At 40.3% G+C, this 22,617-nt stretch overlaps 1 protein-coding gene across 2 annotated transcripts in view; it reads left to right on the forward strand.

Moving 5' to 3' along the window:
- gramd4a (GRAM domain containing 4a) overlaps nt 1-19,163 on the forward strand; it is a 41,027-nt gene extending 21,864 nt beyond the window's left edge. For both annotated transcript variants that reach the window (XM_088003496.1, XM_088003495.1), the window contains 16 exons: nt 4,384-4,504; nt 5,822-5,883; nt 6,792-6,933; nt 7,242-7,267; nt 7,403-7,494; nt 7,956-8,047; nt 8,139-8,187; nt 8,267-8,338; nt 8,434-8,477; nt 8,568-8,677; nt 9,978-10,132; nt 12,218-12,362; nt 12,463-12,556; nt 12,661-12,751; nt 12,887-12,955; nt 13,975-19,163. In XM_088003496.1, coding sequence (XP_087859622.1) covers nt 4,384-4,504; nt 5,822-5,883; nt 6,792-6,933; nt 7,242-7,267; nt 7,403-7,494; nt 7,956-8,047; nt 8,139-8,187; nt 8,267-8,338; nt 8,434-8,477; nt 8,568-8,677; nt 9,978-10,132; nt 12,218-12,362; nt 12,463-12,556; nt 12,661-12,751; nt 12,887-12,955; nt 13,975-14,085 — 1,475 coding nt within the window. In that variant the 3' untranslated portion in view covers nt 14,086-19,163. The remainder of the gene's footprint in view (nt 1-4,383; nt 4,505-5,821; nt 5,884-6,791; nt 6,934-7,241; nt 7,268-7,402; nt 7,495-7,955; nt 8,048-8,138; nt 8,188-8,266; nt 8,339-8,433; nt 8,478-8,567; nt 8,678-9,977; nt 10,133-12,217; nt 12,363-12,462; nt 12,557-12,660; nt 12,752-12,886; nt 12,956-13,974) is intronic.
- Nucleotides 19,164-22,617: the final 3,454 nt, after the last annotated feature.

Below are 22,617 nucleotides of genomic sequence, written 5' to 3' on the forward strand. Positions count from 1 at the left end.
GGCAAACATTGTTGTACATGTGAACAATAAGAGGCCAGTGTGAAGCGGCTGATTTTCTCTGTGTCTCCCCACACACCCCACCACCAACGAGTCCCCCACCTCCTCCTCCATCCTTTACTGAAAGGAGCCATTGTCTCTGCACTGGTTTAGAGAAAGCGGTGCTGTACTTTTCCCTTTCAGGTCTTAAAAGTTTACCCACTTTGTTAAAAGGGAGCATCTTGTACAGTATTTACAGTATACCAGAGCACTATACAATAGCTAAGTTGCTAAAAGCCAAATGATTTAAGACATATTTTTACAAAGTTGTTCAGAAAGATGTTTTAGATCATTTGACCACTCTGGTGTGTTTGGAAATCTCTCCTTCTGAGCCCTCTGAGTGCGCCAGACACCCAGCAAAGCCCCACCCCTCCCTCTCTACCTCCACTGCCCTCCTCCTGTTTCCACCACCGACCATCACTCTGCGTGCAGGCCCTGCTTTGTTGCGACTGATTCAAATTTGCCTACAGGATCCTGTCCTCCAGCCGCTTGCCTCACCTTATGGATGAAACTTAAATGTGGCGCACGCTGTAGTTCGGCGTTTTGGGGGAACTTTGAGTAGTTTCTGGAGCAGAAAGAGGCCGAACAGCGGGAAGCCCTGGCGCGATTTCAGGACAAGCCCAAGGCGGCCACCCTGCCATCCCGGTCCTGCGCAAGCCTCCCAGGAAGTGGACAGCTACAGAGACGTATGGGCATGTGCAAGTTGGAGGACTGCACCTTTGACAGCTTTGAGCTGCTCTACAGTGGAGCAGTGGATAGGATCAAAAGCCATAAAAGTAACTTCAACCTCAGTAAGTTTGTGACCTTTAGACTCTGGAAATTGTGGCCAAAGGGTTTAAGAATTTTACCAAGATGTAATTTGATTTTTTAAAATTATTTTTAATCTAGGTTATATTTATACACCTGAGGTACATGTGAGCAGAAATAAGATCCTTTATAGCTGATCATAGTTTGGCTAACTCTCAGCAAGCTTTCATCTCTTCCTCTGAGGTGTCTTTTCACTTGTCTAGTTAGAAATAGAACCTGGATTTTGACCAATCAAGAGTACATTTTTCTTAGAGATTTAATGGTGCATAAAAGTTGTTTCACGTGTTAGTTTTGGTAATCGCTTAATCTACCTTGGCTTTGGTTGACGTAATCAACAGCATCAACCGCAAAACAACAACAAAAAATGTCAACGCCATGTTGTTGTTGGTCACCAGCAACCAGCAAGTTTCCCTTTAATGGTTGCAGTTCATGATTGTTGTCACAAGCACCAAGAGGCTGTGTGCCTGCACAGGAACAGGAAGTTTCATCATCAACTGTTGTTCTAGTTGTGGTTGGTAGCATTTTTGGAGCAAAAGGAAATGACCACAGTGGAGTTGCCAACTGATGGAACAATTCAAGATTCTATCTTTGAGTCATTTTATTCTAAACACCCCCCTACCCCCTCCAAAAAATAACAAACAAAAAAAAAACACAACGGTTTGTGAAAACAAATTGTTTGTCCAGATTGTAATAAACCATCTTAATTTATCTTTGTACAGCTTCATGCTTGGTTTGATCTACAATGGTGGACATGAAATTGATTAAAACATGTTTTAAAGAACATTGTGCTGCAGAGTGTCTGCTCATCCTTAAAGTCTAAAAGTCGTGTCTAAAATCTATCCCTTAAAATGTCTTTCTTCAAAAAAAAAAGAAATGAAATAAGTTGTCAATCAAAGATCTTAAATTTTGCTTTGGGAGAACTAATTAATCTTGTGCATTTTTGTTTAATTTTTTTTTTTATTTCCTTGCAAAACTTTTTAGTCGGGCATGAGTTTGAATTGCACGCAGACATTTTCTTTGCGTTCTGTGACGCGAGTGGGTCGACGCTACCGCTAACTAGCTGCTAAGATACCCTGGTACGCAAGCTAGCTAGCCGTTTTGCATCTATCATGAGTAAGTGCAAATTTACTGGCACTTGGCTGGATGACATTTGTTTTTGCCACTGTTCATCACTTCTCTTGGCAATTCATACGAGACTATGTGCAAAAAAGCTTTAAGTTTGGCAGCAAGTTATTACCAAGAGCTTCTAACCACAGAAATGTTAGTTATGATTTATTGTAATACCGGATCCCTCAACCATTTCCCCTGCATTCGTCGTTTTTTGGTTTTAAATTTCTTTCAAGGTTACATTAAAACATCTTAAAGTCTTAAATTTGATTTTAAGAAATGCTGATACTGTGGTTGGTCACTTATTCAGTAACTTTTGAATAAGTAACCAATCAAGAAAATATTACCAAACTTAATCACCAGTTTCAATAGCCTTTAAAACCTTTCCATACCTCAGTAACACACCACCCCTAAGCTCAAATTATAGCTGGAAATGGTTTTCCAGATGTTATCCTCTTCTGGTTTCCAGCACCTGTTTCTCCTTTTTGAAAATTCTCCCCCCCTCCTTTTTCCTAGAAGCTCGCACCGGAGGAAGGTCACTGTGATTCAAAGTGACCACTCTTGCTTTGACATTTCGCTAATGTCAAAGCAAGAACCAAGAATGCAACGCTATTCTAATCTCGCAGCACCATTTATCTGTGCTGCAGATAAATGGTTCAGTTCCCGACCTTCGGTTTGCCAAAGATGCCCTGTGATACTTTAACTTAGAGCATTTTCTCTAAAAGTCAGCAGTGCTATTTTAGAAGCAGAACAGGCAGGCATATTGACAGAATTATTAATATGGTATCTAATGTAGAGAGCCACTCTGGAACAGGGGCATGACTGTACTCCCGCTCTTTTTGTCTGACACACATAGCGTATTCTGTCATGCTGTGTTGTATCACAAACTGGATGCCCCATTTCCACAGCAGTGTCCTGGATGGACTTCTGGGACGAGGCACATTTTATTTCATGTACTTTTTAAAAAAAAAAAAAAAAAGATGAACTTCTGTTTTAACCAGAGGAACCGACAAGAGATCAGCTACTCAAACACAACTTTTTATTGGCTGTTTTTGTGCAGAAGTACATCTCCCGCAAACGCTTTCCAGCTTCTGTCTGTGTTTTATCAGGTTTATATTCAACTGTGGAAAGTTCTGGCGTGGCGCCGTCAGGCGAGCATTAAGCCGCTTACTACCCCTTTTTCAACCTTTGACCAGCCACTTGCTTATGCCTTAAAGGCCGTACCAGTCACCGAGCGAGGCTACAGTTTGGTCATGTGCAGAAGTTTTGAAGGCGAGATTAGAATAGCGTTGCATAAATAAGCTGAAAGGAGTTCTTGATACTGACTTGCGTTTCTATCGCTGCTGAATTTTATTTTCTAGAGCAAATGCATTTTAGAGAACCAGACAAAAGCCAGGTCTCCCTTTTAAAAAAAGATTTTTATCTCAAGGGACTGATAAAACAAAAGTAATGGTCACAATAATTGAAAATTCCTCAATTAAGTGTTTTCAAGATTTCTCACAGTTTGAAATTAAATCAGATTAAACGTTTCTTGTGTTTGTCAGCTAGAATATCCAAAATTATTTCTCTTGGCTAAATGCCAAAAAACTTTTTTTTCTAAAAGGCTCCATGAGTTACTGATATGCATAATTTAAAGAAAAGTTGCCTTATGCTATGTACTTTAAACATTATCAAAATGGAGGGATTTTTTTTTTTTTTAGTTTTAAATTAATATTTTGCACTCTGTCCAGTGAGATGTAAAATGGAAACGGGGCAACCAAAGTGTAAACCTTTTGACTCCATGTTAAGCTGATGCCTGAGCAGCTGGCGGTCCAGACAGTAAATGTTTCATTAGCAATAAAGGGAGGCGATGAAGGACAAAAGTAATACGTGAAATTGGTTGAGAACGAAACCGTGACAGCCAAATTGTTTTTTTTGAATTAAAACCCTTAATGGATGTGTGATAAATATACACCATGGCTCTTTCTCATAACTATCATAGGGTCCATGTTTAATGAAGATTATTTCTCTGCATTTGGGGGATTTAATGTGTATTTTTGAGCAGCATTGCAGCGCCATCACTTCTGCCTCCTTTTCTTGGCCTCTTCCCTCCTCCAATATTCATGTGTCCCTTTAGTCCGGGACAATGGTGTGAGAGGAAACTCTGCTGATGCTGCAGTCGACACTCTGAAAGTCCTGATACCTGAAACCAGCTTATGTAGGTTGACCCGGACTCCACTTTTAAAACAAAAGCTCGCTTTTTTTTTTTTCCCTTTCCTGTTTCTGTTAGTGATGTAAAACCGAATGAGGAAATGAAAGCGTCGTACGTCCCAAAAACTGCTCAAAAGTCACTTTAAACTTTGACTCTGTGTGTGCGCCTCTCTTTACGGCTGCTTTGTCGTCTCACTAAGGGAATCCTGCAAACTGAACTCCTGTATTTCTATCCTTTTCTAGAGGAGGAGCTGAGGAAGTTGCGGGAAGAGACCAATGTGGACTCGCTGCGGCAGGAGCTGGAGAGGGAGCGGAGTAAACGGCTGGATCTGGAGCAGAAGATGAACGAGGTCCTCAGGACGAGGTGAGCTGGAGCGAATGCTTCGTTTCGGCCCCGCAGAGTTCACCATAGGTCAAAGTGTGTGTCTGTTTACCAGTGCTGGCGGCAGCCAAGGCTTCCCGTTATAAATAGCATCAGCAGCTTGGTAGGCGGGGAATTCCTCAAGGAGGTGAGCTTCGTAGGAGACGGAAAAAAACGGGACCAAGTCACGAGCTGATCAGAGCGACCGTCCGCTCCGTGTGACCCCGTGGCTGTGCTAGTGTCAGCGGGACTCTGGCTGTCTGGTTAGCGTGCAACCCACTCGCCACTGAGAGATTCCTCTGGAGATCTCCGAGTGATTATCAGTACAGCCACACGGCCTCAGGAATGTGGGAGAAGCCACAGGAGTCCTGAACACAGAGCTTTGATTTTCTAGTCGCTCGCTTCCAGCTGGCTGGAGTCTGCTGGGAAACTAAATCAGACAAAAAAAAGAAGAGAAAAATGATTTTAATTCCTCCTAAATAGGAATTATAATGTATCAGCAGTTGGCCAGCGTAGGAAAAGACCTCCTGTGAGGCTCAGAGGAGCAATTGTTTACTTATGGCTTGCCAAAACAAAAAATGGCTTGAAATGTGACAGAGTTGCTTTGAGGTAAGATTAGCATTTAATTTAGTATCATAGAAAAATTTGTAGCTGTTAAGAATAAAAATACAGAGTATTGTCCTTAACCGCATTTCATTTTTATCTTGGAGATGAAGCGATCAGAGTCCAATTTTGATTTAGATTTCTCTTTAAACACCACAATTAAAATATATTAGAAATGTTTTATCCTCTGGTTAACAGGAAATACTCGTTATTATGTACGATAGGAGCAGAGGTGAATCAAACTTGTGTATAGTTTAATGATTGAAGAATCAGATTTTTAAGATTTCCAGTTGGCTCAGGCAGGAATTAGAAGATTTTTGCCATCCATTGATTTCTCAAAGGAATCAATGGATGGCAAAGGAATCCTTCATTCATTTTACAATTTCTTGTCATTTAGCTGCTGCTTATATTCATGTCATATTCTTCATCTGCTTTGAGGAATCGTGACAGCTGAGTCTATATTTATAGATTAGATTTCAAGAATCAAGATCATTGATTTTGCAGAGGGTTCAATTTTTTTACTTTTTCTTTTTTTGGCTTTGATCATTTTGTCGAGCACCTGCTGTTAGCTTGTTGTCTCAACTCGGACAGATTGTGTCTAAAATTGCTTCCAATCAATCCGTCATGGCAGCTGCTGTTCCCGAAGACGTTTCTCGTGCGACGCCAACGTTTGTGTCGTCACAAATCATCCGTGTTTTTCTCTTTCTCCACCTTCAGATTGGAGGACTCTCCACCGCAGCCTCCCCGAAAACAGCAGTCGCCCTCCAACAATGGCACAGGTACGTCGCCAAGGGGGGAGCGGAGGGGGTGGGTCGGGCTCAGAAGGGAACCGAGTGAGAGAGGTGAGCTTGGGAAAAGTACATGAAAAAGATGGAGGCGGGGCTTCAGGTTTCAGGAAGGGCTGTAGAGGATCTACTGAAATGGAGGCAGTTGTAGATCAGACCGCAGTGTGAGTGACGACTGTAACACACACACTTGCAGCTTAAGTGCATTTACCAATTTTAACTCAAAACAAAATATTAACGACAATCATAGTTTCAATCATTCCTCCTTCTGCAAACACTCCTTCACACACCTCAGCCTCGACTCAAGGTAAGACTCGGACTCATCTGACCTACATGAAGTGATCCACAATCATAACCTATTTTTCTAAATTAGCTCCAGCCTCCCTCCCCACTGACGGCACTCTGGCATCTTCCTTTCTCTTAAAGCCAGCCGCACACACACACACACACACTCACACAGAGAAGTCACTGGAAGTCAACTTTGATAGAATGAGCTCCTTCATCTTCTCAAACTAACACTGCCTCTTGTGGTGCGTGTTCAGACCAGAAAAACAAAGTGAGCACACATTAATGTACCATGTTGCTCATTTGCCTTAATAATCAGTACTTTAAAGTGTTAACGTAATAATTCAGTCATAATAGTAATAATAATATTAGTGGTGTTGTAAGGAGTCTTGTTGAACAGCATTGTGTTCCTATCTAAGAAGTTGTAGATGGAGTATATATAGAATTTCTGTTTAATTAAGAAGATATAGTCATGAAATTAGCAGAATAAAGATGCAATTTTACTACAATAACTTCTTAAAATCCTGTTTTAAGGGGGAAAACTTGTGCCACACCAACCTCAGTGTGTATCCACAGTTCCACTCCTGACCTGTGTGCTGTGCTTCCTCTGTGTTTAGCGGAGAAGCGGCAGCAGAAGGAGGTGTGGAGTTCGCGGCTGCAGAAGTGGCTCTATGAACGGTTCGGGGTTTACATAGAAGACTTCCGCTTCCAGCCGGAGGAGAACACTGTGGAGACGGAGGAGCCGCTAAGTGCTAAAAGGTGAGTCGGGTTTCCTCCAAAACAGAACCGGTGAATACAGAGAGGGACAACAGACTGGAGCTCTTTCAGATTTTATGGTTAAAACTTGTTGAACTGAGTTTATATTTAAAATATTTAGTAGTGTTGTCCTGGTAGCTAGGCAGCGTCTTTAGATCAGCTTTGGAGGATTTATTTCTCTTCCTCTATGAAGGAGTGTGAGTCATAGACTTATGAAGGCTACATTGAGGTCTGACCTCCTACTTGTTAAATTTTAATTTTCTTTTTTTGTGCACTTTCCTAACCTGTTTATTTCCTTCTTCTCCTTTCAGGTTGACAGAAAACATGAGGCGACTCAGTGAGTGCAAAAACAACACCCACACAAACCAAAAACAGAGATGGTGATGTAATGTCACCACAAAACACTATATTATATAAACTTGTATGAAATAATTCTAACCCATGTTTCGCATTTTGTTGTTGTTTTTTTCAGAACGAGGAGCCAGACCTGTCACTAACTTCTTAAGGAACCTCTCCGCCTTATCTAACTGGCACTCTGTCTACACCTCAGCTATTGCCTTCATTGTGAGTGAAAGCTGCACATAAAACAGCTACATGTCCTCTTGGTTTTTAGGATTTAAAAGGGAAAAGCATTGATCCCAGTTAGCATCGGCTCATGAGGAAAAGCCGAAATGAGTGGCAGTGACTTCTGTTTATAGGTTTTAGTGACTCTGCCAAAGACTGCTGCGGTCTAATTAGATCTTCATTGATGTCCAGAGCTGTGCCAAATCGTCTTTAGCCACTTGTTCTGTGGCCTTGCAAAAGCATTTAAAACCTTCCAGGTTTTCCCTTGTTTTATCAAGTCAAAACCTTCAGTTTCAGCATTTTTAGGATGGAAAACACAAAAACAAATTTATCAAGTAGAGATAAAGAAGGATAAATGTCTCTTACTAGTAATTGAGTAACTGATGAAATTTATTTTTTTGGGTTTCATGCAGGGCTTTATGGCTGCTGGTGCTAACTAAATGTTTCTTTCTCTCCTTTAGATCTACATGAATGCTGCTTGGCATGGTTGGGCCATTCCCATGTTCCTCTTCCTGGCCATCCTGCGCTTGTCTTTGAATTACCTCATTGCCAGGTGCTTTATTTTTTTGCATTAAAGCAGATTAAATGTTAAACAAGGTAGGTGTTGGTTAAATTGTTTTTTTTGTTTTTTTTGTTTCTGTCAGAGGGTGGAGGATTCAGTGGAGCATTGTGCCTGAAGTGTCTGAACCCATGGTAGGAGAACGACAAAGACTTCTAGATCAGAAGAAAATGCACTTTAGTTTAATTTACTAATTTACCTTCATATTTTTAGGAGCCCCCAAAGGAAGACCTGACTGTATCTGAAAAGTTTCAGCTTGTACTCGATGTTGCACAAAAAGCTCAGGTAGGACGTTTTTTCTTTAAAAACAAAATCAATCTTAAAATAAAAATAAAAAATGGAGGAAAAATGTGATGGTTTGTGGCGTTTTCTCTCCACAGAACATCTTCGGTAAGATGGCCGACGTTCTGGAGAAGATAAAGAAGTGAGTCTTCCACCTGAAACCTCACCCTGCCCCGCATGCCGTGAAACTCCGACTTATTCTGTTTGCATTTCTTTCCTGTGTGTGTTGCAGTCTGTTCATGTGGGTGCAGCCAGACAGCACCAGGAAGCTCTACATCTGCCTGTGGGTTGCTTTCATCTTCTCCTGCGTCTTCCCGTACAAGCTGATGGGTTTTATGATGGGTGAGACACACGCACGCACACACAGACTTCCCCTTTATTTATCTTTCATCCAGCTTATCTTTCATCCAGCTGACATTCTCTAAATATTGCCGAAGGACCTTGAATAAATAGAGCTCTTTCTTCATTCATTGCACACAAACAAATGCATTCATACAGTAGCTGTGGAACCTTCCTCTGCCCTGCCTGTGAGTGGCAGCTGGTTGCTTATCTGATCTGTTTGTAAATGGTTTTGGAAAGTATGGGACGAAACTGACCAGTTATCTCAGCCTTTTATCTCTCCAGGTTCAGTGCTTTAAACCCGGATACTTGTAGAAATATATTGAAATTTGACTAAAAAAGGACAGAATTCTTGACATGTTGGTGAAGGAAACGTGAAAGTTTTGATGAAAAATCATGTAGGAATTTTAGCTCCAAAGGAACTTAATTAGCAACGTCATGAAGGAAAACTCTTGTGGTTTTGAAATCGTAACTTGGGCTGGGCGATAAATCTGCTTTATCGTTTAATCAAATTTTATGTTTTTGAATATTCAGTTTTTGGGGTAAAATCTGGACTTTACGCCCCCTAAGCAAAGCATTCTTTGGACTCTCTCAGTTCAGAATGAGATTAGCCACAATCTTGTTTTGTGTTTTACAATTTCTTTTCATTTGGCTTGAAATTCAGGTCAGCTCTACAACAGAATATTATAGTCAGACTTGGATGAGTATTCTTATTTTTTTAATAAGGACAATAAAATACGGCTGTAATATTTGGAAAATAAAGTAGTAGTTGTATGGAAATTCCAACGAAAACAATTACATTGGGAGAGTTGCGTATCTGGTGAAGTTATTTGTTGGTACAAGTTGTACAGATAATCTTTTAGCACATCAGGATCAAATTATTATTAGCAGGAGGACCTTGAAGCAATGAAGCAAACAACTGTCTATTTTGAAGCAAGAACTACATGAACTGCTGACATCACATCCTGATCACTATCGTAGTTTTTTTTTCCATTACAGTTATTTTTTTCTCGTAACTTTAAGATATTTTTTTCTGGTAGGATTGCGTTTTTAATCTAATATTAATACTACATTCTCATAATTGGTCTCTAATACTCTGTCGTACAACAGAAATTGAAATAAAAGCCACGTTTTTGAAAATACTTTCTGCCATTTGTAATTTTATTTTTAGAAAAAACTAGAAATAAATTCAATTTGAAATGGAATTTAGTATTTTTTTGTATTAATTAATTGAAATGACAACAAACTGACTGGATAACTTGGAGTGTTAACCTTTGTCCATTTCCGTGTCTCCTCCCCACAGGAGTGTATGCCGGTATCAAGTTCTTCATCATAGACTTCCTGTTTAAGAGCTGTCCGAAGCTTCGGGACAAGTACGACACGCCATACATCGTGTGGAACAGCCTCCCCACCGACCCCCAGCTCAAAGAGCGGACCAACGCCACTGTGTCCCGGCGGGTAAGTGGGTCTAAACGCCCCCTTGTTTTTTATTTTTTTTCCCCCCTCAGTTCTTTCCTAAACAGGTTAGACTTGAAAGCTCTGAACACCCCCCCCCCCCCCCCACTACCACGTAGAGGAGTGAAAAACAAACGAAGATCAAAAAGCCTCCAAATATCAGCACTCTTAATAAATCATCACAAGCCCCACTCACTTCCTGTTCTGTCTGTGTGGTTACGTAAAGGTGTGTGAGCATGCGTGGCTTCGGTCTCAGGTACATTCTGTTGTTTCTCTCTCTCAGCTCTCCTGCATTGAGAAGGTAGGGTGCTCTGGTGTGTGTCCTCCCCCCTCTTTCCCTCCCACTCCCCATCCTTTGGTTCCCCACCCCCCCTCACTCCTCTGTGCCTGTGGGTGTGCCATAAGCTCACCTCAAAGCGTGTGTGTGTGTGTGTGTGTGTGTGTGATGCGTGACACCTCGGGATCCCACCCGACAGTGACTGTGAATGGAATGGATCAAAAATGTCAGAAAATATTTGAGAAATTAAGATTTTTAAAAAAAAAGTTGTATTTTATTTTTTAACGACTTGGTTCTCCATGAACCACCAACATTTCTGACATTTCTGATCCACTGGCAAGATGCTCAATAAGAAGTAGTGTTATAGAGTAATCAAGATGCACATAGAACAGTTTTTGTTTCTTTTATATTATTATTCTACTTCATAAAGCCCCCCCCTTTTTTTTTTTACCTTAGCAAACACTAATCAACCCAGACTTATAAATGCTGGTAGTTTTATGTGGCAGTTGTATGTAGAGCAGCTGGAACTATAAAGCACTCAGGATCCATTTCTAGTGTGAAGGTTGGCATTATTACACGCGGTGCCTTGCAAAAGTATACACACAACTTGAGCCTTTTCACATTTATTCACCTTATCGATCTACAGCATCATTGTGGATGGAAAATAACACACAGATTTTAAAAATCTAAGAAGTGTGGTGTGCATTTGCTTTTATTCTTCATGCTAATTCCCATAATTCAGAGTATAAATGATCAGTTGAGAAAAGTAAAGTATGTTTAAGCTTTAAAACCATGACTTTAATCACCTGGAAATAGAGCATGTTGGCTATTAGCAATTAATCTGTTTTTTTTTTTTTTGTTTTTTTTTTATGGAGTCACGTCTCTGTTGCAAAATTTGTGCTTTTTTTTTTTCTAAGGCATTCCCTTGAAAAAATGTTCAAGTTTGATTTTCTGTACTTTAAAATTTAAAGACAAAAATATATAAATATATTTTCTCATAAAAAAAATTATAATAAAATCCCATAGCAGACTTTGTGAAAATTAGCTAATTTCCTTCATGTAGCTTTTGTGGCTCTAAGCAAATTTCAATGAACTGGACCAAAGACACAAATGGCTCTCGGGGCTGTAAACATTGCGCTAGAACTGCCATGCAACAGTTTTGAACAAATCATATTCAGTAGTTAAGATGGCCTAGTCAAAGTCCAATTAAAAATGTGCGGTAAGACTTGGAACCTTTTGCTCCCCATCTGCAAAGAATGCTTCTCTCACTTTTCATATTATTGTTTGTCAGGTTTGGGAAGCTACGTTTCATTTTCCTTCCACTTTCCAATTATGCACTGCATTGTGTTGGTCAATTACATAATGAAATGCAATAAAATGCATTTAGAACGTGAGAAAATGTGAAAAGGTTTGAGATGTGTGGGTGCTGGAGGAAGACGCTGCTGACTAACAGTATCATTTTGGTTTGTGCTCATACAGAGGCTGATTGAATGGCAGCCTCCCTCTCTGCTTTGCACGTTACACCTGAGCCTGACGCAATGAAGTGCACATGCAGAGCCGCGCATTGTTCAGTACTAACAACCAAAGATGATTTATGGAGGATGTTTCAGTCACGTGACCTGTTTCTCCCTCTTTTATCCCCCTTTCCTCTTCTTTTCACCTCTTTGTCTTCCCCCCTCATTGTCTGTTTCCTTTTCTTTTGTTGCTGTTGTTGACTATCTCATTATTGTCATCTTTTCTTTGGGGTTTCTTTTTTGTTTGTTCTTCCTCGCGTTTCTTCCTGCCTCTCCTCGTCCCCCTGCCTGCACCAGGTTCAGCCGGTGGTGTCTCGGAGCAGCCTCGCCACCGTCCCCAGCGGCATGAGCAGAGAAGACGACGCAGGTCGCTCCCACAGCACCAAAAAGGGTCCCTTCCACGAGATCTTCAACCTGCCGGAAACAGAGCGCCCTCTGGCGGGTGAGGAAACTTACTACAACCACTGTAAACACTCAACTGAGGTTGTCAAAGGCTGCAAACTGAATCGGAGGTTTTTCTTTTTTTTTTTTTTCTGTCTTAGTGTGCGAGAACGGCTGGAGGTGTTGTCTGATAAACAGAGATAGGAAGATGCCCACGGACTACATCAGGAATGGAGTTCTTTACGTCACAGAGAAGTAAGCTTAACCCTCGTCGCTTGTGTTGAGGAACTCGCCACTGAAGAAATTATAAAGAACAGTTTTGACTGACATTACTCCCTCCCTCCCTTTTTGTCCGTCAGTTATCTTTGCTTCGAGAGCTCCAGCTCCAAATCCAGCTCCTCCAAGAAGAATAAAGTGATCAAGCTAGTGGACATCACAGACATCCAGAAGGTATTCTCGCTTTTCCACCTTCCTGTAGGCCAGAAAATGTATTCCAGAATATAAAAGGTTGAACACTTTCTAAGATCCATGTTTGACTTTAATGAATTTCCTAAACTAATAACATTTAATTTTATCCCCGTTTAGTACAAAGTGTTGTCGGTCCTGCCTGGAAGCGGCATGGGCATCTCTATAGCCACTCCCTCCACTCAGAAGGTGAGCGCTTCGCTACTTTAGAGACCGTTCCTAAACACACACAGATTGGATTCTTTAAAGGGGCATTGTAATCAGTTGTAATCATTGTAATCAGAGATTTGTTTTCTGAAAGCTACAGTTATCCTTGCAATGATAGACGCCAACAAGCTAGTCAGACATGCACTAAAGTAACAGAACATGTTACTAAAAATCTCAACTTCAGTTTCATTTCAGGTCATTTTAGTTCTCAGTGGTATTTAGGAAATGTGATATGCTTATCTTGGCCCAAGATAACATTGTTTGCTGTGGTTATCCCACATTGAGCTTTTGAGGCAGGTTTCACCTCCCTTCACTCTGTGTAGAGGGGAAAAACAAACTTTGCTCTTCATCCAACCTTTTCTATGCAAGTCGTTTTTAAACTTTTTAATTATTGCTCTGACTGTAAGCTTGAGCAAGTATGTAGTGTCAAGTTAAGGGCTTTGTTCCAATCATTCAGAGAAGAGTTCATTGCATTGTACCTAGAGAAACTGATCAATGTGTTTATCTTTAGTTGCTTGGTTACTGTCACAGTTGGTTTATAAATCACTGAACAACGTGGCACCAAAGTACATTAAAAACCGGTTGTCGCATCAACCTTCTGGTTCTAGCCTCCTCTGCATCCTTATAACCAGAACCAAACATGGAGAAGCAGCATTTGGTTTCTATTCTCCTCTAATGTGCAACGAACCTCCAGAAAACTGCAAAACAGAGTTCCTTTACATCATCAACAATTGTGTGAAGAAGGCAATTAAACCTAAAAATATCAATGCACTTTGGCCATGAGGGTTGGGCTCATATTGCTGGTCTGCTGTGTACGATGTTCATCTACCACATAACAGTTGTTTAGCTATTAATACTGTTAGCTTACTTGTTGCAAACAGAAGGCTTCCTATTTTCCCAATAAACCCGACTCACAGTTTAGCCTCTAAGTTTTAAGATGAAGGAAGCGAATTTGAGCCCAAGTATCAAGGCGTACTTCTAACAGCTTGTGTCTTCTGCAGCCGCTGGTGTTTGGCGCCATGATCCACAGAGACGAGGCGTTTGAGACCATCTTCACTCAGTACATGAAGATTGTGACCACCTCCAAACCACCGTCCAGCGCAGAGCTTTAGGCCCTTCCTCACTTCCACTCCTCGTCGATGTTGAGGAGCTTCTGATTCCCTCAAACTCCTCCGGCTCCCTGGACGAGCGCCAGCTTCTTGTTGGAGGCACCTAGGGGACACTGCTCATCCTGAAGGGAGCGCTAACGGAGGAGTCGTTTTAACCAATCAGCAGAGGGCTGATGGCGGAGCTGGATCTCCTCTTCCAACTGACTTTTTTCTGGCTTTCTTGGTTCTGGTGTTGCATGTGTGGGTGTGCGTGTTATTGTGCGTCAGTTGTTTTTTCTTGTGTTTTTTTTTTTTTTTTCTCTGCCACTCCCCAGTCAACGGGGCGCCGTCTGCTGCAATAGGAAGCTCTCTAGCAGATAACAGAACCTACTTTAAACTGCCAGATGCAGAAGTTCTTGCTGTATATCAAAGTATTCATGTCAAACCGGTGCCTCTTGGCTAAAACCCAACAGAACCAGAGGTGTGAACATGTCCGACTGTTTCTGTTTTTCTGTTCTGTGTTTTATTAGCTGTGAAGACGTCAGCCTGCGACTGACACCAGAGCCTTTCTGTTAGTTTACATCGCCGTTTTCGGGTGTTAAACGCGTTTCTTCGGCGGCGCCGTCCGGCTTACGAACTGACAAAATGTCTCGGCCTCCGCTTCCGTGTTTTTGTAAGTGTGCAGACGTGAAATATGTAGTGATTTTTTTTTTTTTTGCCGCCTTATTCTTTGGAAGTGTTTTGTTTGTCTTCTTAACAAACAGCCTTTGATTTCTTTGTTTAAATGCTGATAGTGGTGTGAGCTGCCGATTGTATCCAAGACGAGAGCACAACTCCGACTGCCATTTAGATATGTGGCGGTTGGAAATCGCAGATTTGTCACAATCTGTGTGAAGAAATCTATTTTTATTTTCTTTAAAACGGCTGGTATGTTTGCTGCACTTTACCAGAACTCCTAACTGAACTAGTTGGGATGCGGGTCGGACACTTAAAATCCTGACGCATTCAATTGTTCAAAAAAAGCAGACTCTGAAGTCCCATGAAGAAAATGTGCAATTAAAATAATAATTTAACCCTCAAGTTATTTATCAGCTGGAATTCAAAGCCAGCTTGAGTAGAGAAATGTAAAGGAAAAAAAAAACTCTTTCAATTTATCTCACTTGAAATTAGTAAAATTTTAGCCAGAAAAGTTAAAACATTATTCTACAATAAGACATACAGTGCCTCACAAAAGTATCCATAACCTCTAAACTTTTTCATTTGACACATTTTATGAAAGTTTTACCACACAAAATACTGCTTTGTCAGGTGGAAGGAAGGAATAATGTTTTTATAATTAGAAGTCTGAGTTGTGGGATGTTTTTATTTATCCCTCATGCCCCCATTAATCTATATTGCACATTTTCTGAGTCGTGTCATCCAAATGCTAGTTTTTTTCCATTTCTCCTCAACTAAATAACTGAAATTTAATTAGATTGGATGGAGATTATATGTGGACATCAGTTCCAAGAATCAAGAATATCTATATTAGACCCCCAAGGGGGGAAATTTACATTTTAGTAAATGTAAATTTACAAAAAATTATATTTAGTAAAATGTACATAATTTAACATTTTTTAGTAAAATTATTAAAAAAAATTTTTACTCATTTTTAGTAAAAAATCTTGTGGGGAATTTTTTTTCCCCACAAGATTGTTCAGTTTTAGCGCTGTCCAAATTCCACCTTATGCTATATGCTGCTATATAAATAAAATTACCTTACCTGTGCTAAAAACGGCATGCCCACAGAAAGACGCTGCCACCACCATGCATCTCCATTGAGAACGTGTGTTCAGAGGGATGTCCCAGCATACAAGGCTTAACGTTTTGGCCAGAAAGTCCAGTTTTGGTTTCATCTGACCAAATTAGCTTCTTTCACCTGTCAAACATTAACTTGGATGATTTCAGCTATGGCTTCCTTCCATAAAAGCCACATTACTAGTTGCCCAGCCTCATTATTAATTCTCTCCTTTCATGGCTGGTCAGTTTAGGTGGAATACTTTTCTTGGGCACTGTCTGCTTGTTTCCCTTACGCCCACAGATACTACTAGTGTTTCAGATAATCTGTGTTTTCAAGCAGCAGTCGATGACTTTGAAGCCTCTTCAGTGTCACTTTATTTTGAAATTCACAAGACTAAAGCTGGTCTTTGCTCTTGTCGAATGGCTTGCTATGTAGAAATGTAATGCCAAACCACATAAAGACACTTTCTGGTGTCTTTTTTTAGTGAGAAGAATGCAGTGCAGGACTGAAGTTTTTAGTGCGACTGATGTATAGAGATATAATAGAGTAGCTCCTTTTACACTCTCCAGCAGCACACCGTTTAACGTTCATGTATGTCCTTAACACTGTTAAAAGGGAGAAGCCTTGACATTTCCTCTGTTTCTGATCTTTTTTTTAAAAAAAAAAAAACAACTTTGATGTTGGTCTGGTTTTAAAAGACTGAATCTACGATCCTCCAGGGAAGCGGAGGATTTAGCTGAACTGCCCTTCAGAACTGCCCTCAACACTGGAAATGTCTGGGTTTCTCTTAAATCCCAACTCCTCCTGTTCTCAGTCCGGATCAACCAAGCTGGATATGAAGTTGTTTGAAATGCAGCAGACCAGCTCAGTCCGTGTTTAGTGCGAGATTATCGTTTTAAAGCTTTTCATTTAGCTTTCGGAATCGGTTCACCCTGAGAACTTGTGGATCATTACAAGGTCGTACTCGTATATAGCAAAGAACGCATCATGTTTTGGTAGCACTATAGAATACAGCCTCCACTTTCCTGGAACTGAAGGTTAATTTCCCAGAACTTGGACCCTTTCCATACTTTGTTTTTTTTCACTATTACATATGATGCACCACCAGGTGGAGCTCCTGAGCTTGGATAAAGCAGTGCTCTCTCAAACATTTTGCTCTGAGAAAACATGAGCAACATTTGTTTTTTCACATTCTGCAAACTTTCTTTCATTTTGGGCACAAAGTAAAAGTGTAAGAAGAAAAAATAATGTCTACTTTTGCTTTGTTTTTTGTACACAGAAACGGGGACAGGCCATGTACAAAGTCAGTCTTTGGTATCGTTTTAGAAAAGGTCTCTGGATGTCCAATCCATAATTGCATCATGAAGATTTTTTTTCTTTTCTGTTAATTCTTTGGATTTTTGGTTTTAAATACCTTGTTTCACAAAAAACTGTGGGTGTGAGCTACAGGGTGTCCGAGTTATTGTAGAGAGTCTCAAAACGTTTCATGAACTTACCACATACTCTCTGGAAGCCGCTGTGGCATTTTTGGAAAATTACCAGGATTTTTTCTGAACTTGGAAGCTAATTTCAATACTTTGGTGTAATTGGTGTATCCTTACAGCAATTTTCAAAAAGCTTGATCTGCTGATGTAATTTTTTTTTTGTCTGAAAAGTTGCTTAATTTAGAGACAAAGCCAGTAAGTTGGCAAAAGTGGGGTGACTATTTACTAGACATGACATGTTGGGCAGGTGTGTCAGTTGGCTCTCTCTCAGCAGAGCAAAAAGGTACTCTGGTTGATTTTAAGTTCTTTGTAGAGATTGGTAAGATCATTTGATAAGTGTTAGAATATTCCACTGTATGTGTTGAAAAGGAAATCTTTCATCCAAGTATCGGCCTATCACTGATCTCCCAAAATTAAGAAAACCTATGGCGATATACCGGTGGACTCCTACATTCACAAAATATTCCTGGTATTTTGGATAAATATGGACAGTAATAGGATTCCACAAAAGTAGTTTGCATGTTGAGCTAGGAAACTGGTAAGCGGCAAACCAGAAAAGTTCCTTTTCAATTATGGTACAATCCCAAAAAAGCAACTAGTATATTCTTGGTAACTGGCAGTAGTTTTGTTATATAGCTCCAGGTAAAGTAATTAAGTTATTTTTATATTTGTTATATGGCACAGATTCACAACAAATCAAGGTACAAAGCTGACAGATGATCCAAATCCAGGAAATCAAGACAATTGCATTGAATCACTGACTTTTGCACCAATCCCTTAATCATAATCATGTATCGGAAGAACCCAATAAGTTCCATGATGGCTCTAAGAAGGTTTCTGGTAAAGTAATCTTGATGTTCTGGGAAAGTTCAGGCTGTCCCATGGAGTATTATTACCTTTGTCTGAAAAGTGGAACGTTCTTTTTCTTTTTGTTGTTTTGCCAAATCTTTTGTTTTTGTCTGCCATGCTCTGCCTGTGCTCATGTTTACATTGAAAATGGTTTCATGTTTCTACTTTAGTTAAACCCAGTTTGAATTCCTTTAATTTTGGAGTTATGAAGACTGGCCTGCTGTTCTGAAATGATTTTATTGTATTGTTTTTTTTTTTTTTGGGGGGGGCGCGGGGGGGGTGTGTCTCCACTCACATGGGCTCATCACCACTTACTTTCATGACCCCCTCTGCTCACCAGTAGGCGAGCATCAACCATAGCAGCAACAAAATCAGTATTTTAAGCTTCCGACTGCATGCTAAAGTTAATGTTCAGGTGTAGTTGAAGCTGCCAGAAGCATCACAATCACACGTTGACATAAAAATCAGAGATGGTCGTGTTGGACTGTCGAGGCAAGGTCACTGATTTGCACCATTTCCAAAACAGAAATGTTGTCTCTTCCCTTTCATCTGGTGTCCTCTCTTTCATGAAGTATGCTGTTAACTGTGTGTTAGTATTATCGAAGTGTTGTCCAAAAAGCATTTCATCATCAAAGTGATTCTCAGAGTATAAACTGTGTAACATCTCCAGGGCTCCTGCATCGTTTAGGAGAAATCAAAGTAATTCTGTCAAAGCTGTAAAACAGCTCACATCTGACACGAGTGAACTAAAGACTTTATTATGATATAATCACAACATACAGTCAATCAGTTGTGGAGGAAACTGCAGGTTTTATGGAGAGTAATTTGTCACAGGCTCCTTCTTTTTGATTTTTTTTTTCTCAAAGAGGAATTTGTATACAAAATAATTCAAATGTAAAGAAACCAGAGAGTTTTTAAAAAGACATGTCTATTGTAAAAGATAATGTGATGTACATTTTTTTTAATTTAAGTAAAGGAATTTAAGGTACCATCATGCTTCTGTCTTTATCACTAGCTGCAGTACCCCCATCCAGCCACCAGAGGTCAGTGCGACACCAATAAAGCTTCTGCTTCTTCGAGATGGAGATCAGGATTAGCTTGCTAATGTTCTTATTGAAGGATATTTGTGTAGCTCATAACCAGCGTTTTTATTTGAAAAAAAGTTAAAGGATAAATTTGAATGAATGTATTTTATTTGTATGACTGACTTAAATGTGGTTTATAATTACAGGATTTTAACCTTGCTATATTCTCGCACTGTTAATCGAAAAGTTGAACATTTTTTTCGTATTTTTCAGTCCAAGTGACCAACCGAGAGACTTGGGGGAGGAGGAATTGATCTTTAAATGATCTCTTACTCCATAAGACTCATGAAAGCATAACTGTAGTTCATGTTCCCAAACATGAGCTGACACTCCTGAAGGCACTTCTAGCGCTGATCTGTGAGTCTGTTCTGGTAACACTGAACCTCCTGCTGTTTCCCTCAGCAAGTCGCCCTATTTTGAGACAATGTGAGGCGAAGAGTGTCACCAAGACAAAAAAAAATGCCCCCAAACTTTCATGTAGTTTAAATGTATTTTGAGGCGACACACTAAACTGACACCTTAGTTGCTCATATATTCCCCGCTGCTTCGATTGATGGATTCGGCACAGTTTTGGTTTGTCTGACTGAGACGTTTCCGGTCGAGACAGTTTATTTGTATTCGTGACAAAGTGGTGATACTATGACAGCTCAGCTCCCTCTCCTTGTCTGAGCTGATAATGTCTGATTGAATTACACACAGTGAACACCCAGAGCCAGGAAATCATTCTTTGCTAAGTTTAAGTGTCCTGACAGTGTATTTTATTTGGATTTCAAAAGATGGACTATATTATATAATACAGTAATGAAGTGGGAAGAAAATTGTACATGGTCATATTTTTAATAAATATCTGCAAAGTAGTGCCTGCATTTTAAACTAATGTGTAGTTGTTGTTTTTTAAATCCATTCTGTAAAGTTTCTGAAGCTCAGTCAGATTGAACGGCTTCTAAAATTCAAGTAAATTTAGAGTTCAAAAACTTATTTGAAGGTCTTCAGTTGGTTTGTGAGAGAAATTCAGATGGCTTAAAAACAGCCATTATGTAATCTTTAACAAAAACTAATTTGCGATAAGAACAGAACCGTTCTGATCAATAAAAGAAAAACATTAAAATGTTACATAGATTTGAAATATATTGACTTCCCCTCTCCATTCCCAGGGATTTCACTAACATTAGCCTGTGAGAATTAACTTCCAGCGCAGAACACAAATGAGCAAATATTCTAAAAATCTTAAATAAATATCTCGACAGTGGGACGTCTTATCTATTATTGATATCTGCTAGAATATAAAATAAATGAGGATAAAGCCATAACAAAGGAGGGGTACTTGAGCGTTCACGCGCCACCATATCTCCGTGATTTATTGAACACAAGTAGTTATGCTAATGAGGTCATTATTTAAGATGATTCCCTTTCATTAGCAAATAATTCCATGTCAGCAGACTTTTCTTCCCATTATGGCTGGTAATAATGGGAGCTCTGCATCTCAACTTATTAACTGCTCTCCTCGTTAATATGAACATTTATCCAACCGAACCGTTGACCAAACACAAGGAGTGAGGATGACGCTTTGACGTATTCTGTTGTTCCAGCTGCGAATATGGCGTGTCAACCGCCCCAAACGGAAAATAATCGAACTCCCACTTCCGGCGGTCATCTTTGAGCCTCGTCGCCTGCAGAAGTGGGATACTAAAAGTCACTAAGAGGTAAGCAGATTTAACGACACTCACTGACTGCTCGGTCTTTTATGGTGGAAGTAGGCAACGGCTTTTGATGAACAGGTGCGCCAACTTGGTTCAAGGGAACATTTGACAATATGTTGCCAATTAGGTCGGCTCTCGACCTTCCCCGAGGCCTCCAGCTGTTTGCTACATGATAAACACTCGCACTAAAGGAGGAAATGATAATTTTTTTCCCAAGCAGGTGATCTCCAAAGAACACAATAAATATTTGCAAAGGTTGCGCTAAAATTTGCGTGTACTTTGGCGCTCTTGCTGCCACCTCTGTCTGAATTGGTTTTTAATTAATTCCTCTCCATTTCTCAGCTATGCTAGTTCGTTTATGTTTTGTTTTTTCCTTCTGTAGCTTTGTTTCGCAAATAAGACTGCACCAGACGACCTGCCACGAACCACAAACGGAGCAGTTGGTAAAGCCTTTTTTTTAAAAAATGTTTTATTTATGAAGACATTGTAGAATGTCTCTCTGGTATTCATTCGGTAATTTGGTCAGCAGGCTGAAGACACTCAGGTGTTGTAGCTCGCTTCATGCTACCACTTTACTACAGTCTCGTGTGTTTTTCATCCTCAAACTGGCCTTCAATCAGGTTGACCTGTTTTTGTCTTTTTTTTAATCTCCATCCATCTTCTCATCAACTAGTTTTCCAATGTAGGCCAAAAATGTCCAACTTGTTCTCGTTGAACCAGACCACCATTTTCCATGTTTGCTATGTCTCCAACATGGAAAGTCGTTCATTTTTCTTACCAATATTTAATTAAGCCTGGTATTAGCAAAGCTACATTTGAACCAACTAAAGTTCTGGTATTGTAGTTCCAAACGCTCTTCAATTCCCCCCAGCCCCCAAAAAACAAAAAACAAAAAAATACATAGCAGACATCTTAAACCAGCTGTTAGGCATGGATGAGCCGAATGTGGCTTTGAAAAGAGTTAACAACTCCAGATAACCATATATGAAATCTTAATGTTAACTTTGAAAAGATAAACATGAAAACAAATATCTTTAGTCATGACTTCTGCATTTTAAGTCCAACTATCATCATATAAATTACACAGACTATCTTCCAAGTTGGCCAAATATTTTAAATGTATTAAATTCATCACTTATTTCCACTCCCTCCCCCCCACTGACCTCAGCTAACCGGCACTCTCCAGAGCCGCTGCTCCCATTTTAACTCACTCCGCTGTTTAAATGAGCTTGACCCGGCTCAACCTGCTGCGCCCCGCCGAGAAGCTCGCTCATGAATATTTTAACAGGAGTTTGCTTATTGCAGAATGAACTGTGTCCTCCCCACCACCACCTATTGCTTAGAGCCACACACGCTCACTCGCGCATCAGCTCGCGCACGAGGCCGAGAGAAAATACAACAGGCGAACGCTACTTTTCTGCCTCCGCCATAGGTACGCACGCCCTCGCGTGGTAACTTGATGACTTTGGAAGTTAATGAGCTCGTATGGAGTTTACCCGACACGCCTGGCGGGTGTCGCGTAGCTGCAACCCTGCGAGCTTTTAATGATGTTTATGTGAGGAGTGAACGGAGGGATGAGGGATCTGTGTGTGTGTTTTATGACTAGACTGGCAGATGTTTAAAATGAGGGAGGGAACTCATCAAGCGGATAGCGCACT

Source organism: Poecilia mexicana, unplaced genomic scaffold, assembly GCF_051168715.1.
Source record: "Poecilia mexicana isolate PSO_F unplaced genomic scaffold, ASM5116871v1 scaffold_23, whole genome shotgun sequence".
NCBI classification, from domain to species: domain Eukaryota; kingdom Metazoa; phylum Chordata; class Actinopteri; order Cyprinodontiformes; family Poeciliidae; genus Poecilia; species Poecilia mexicana.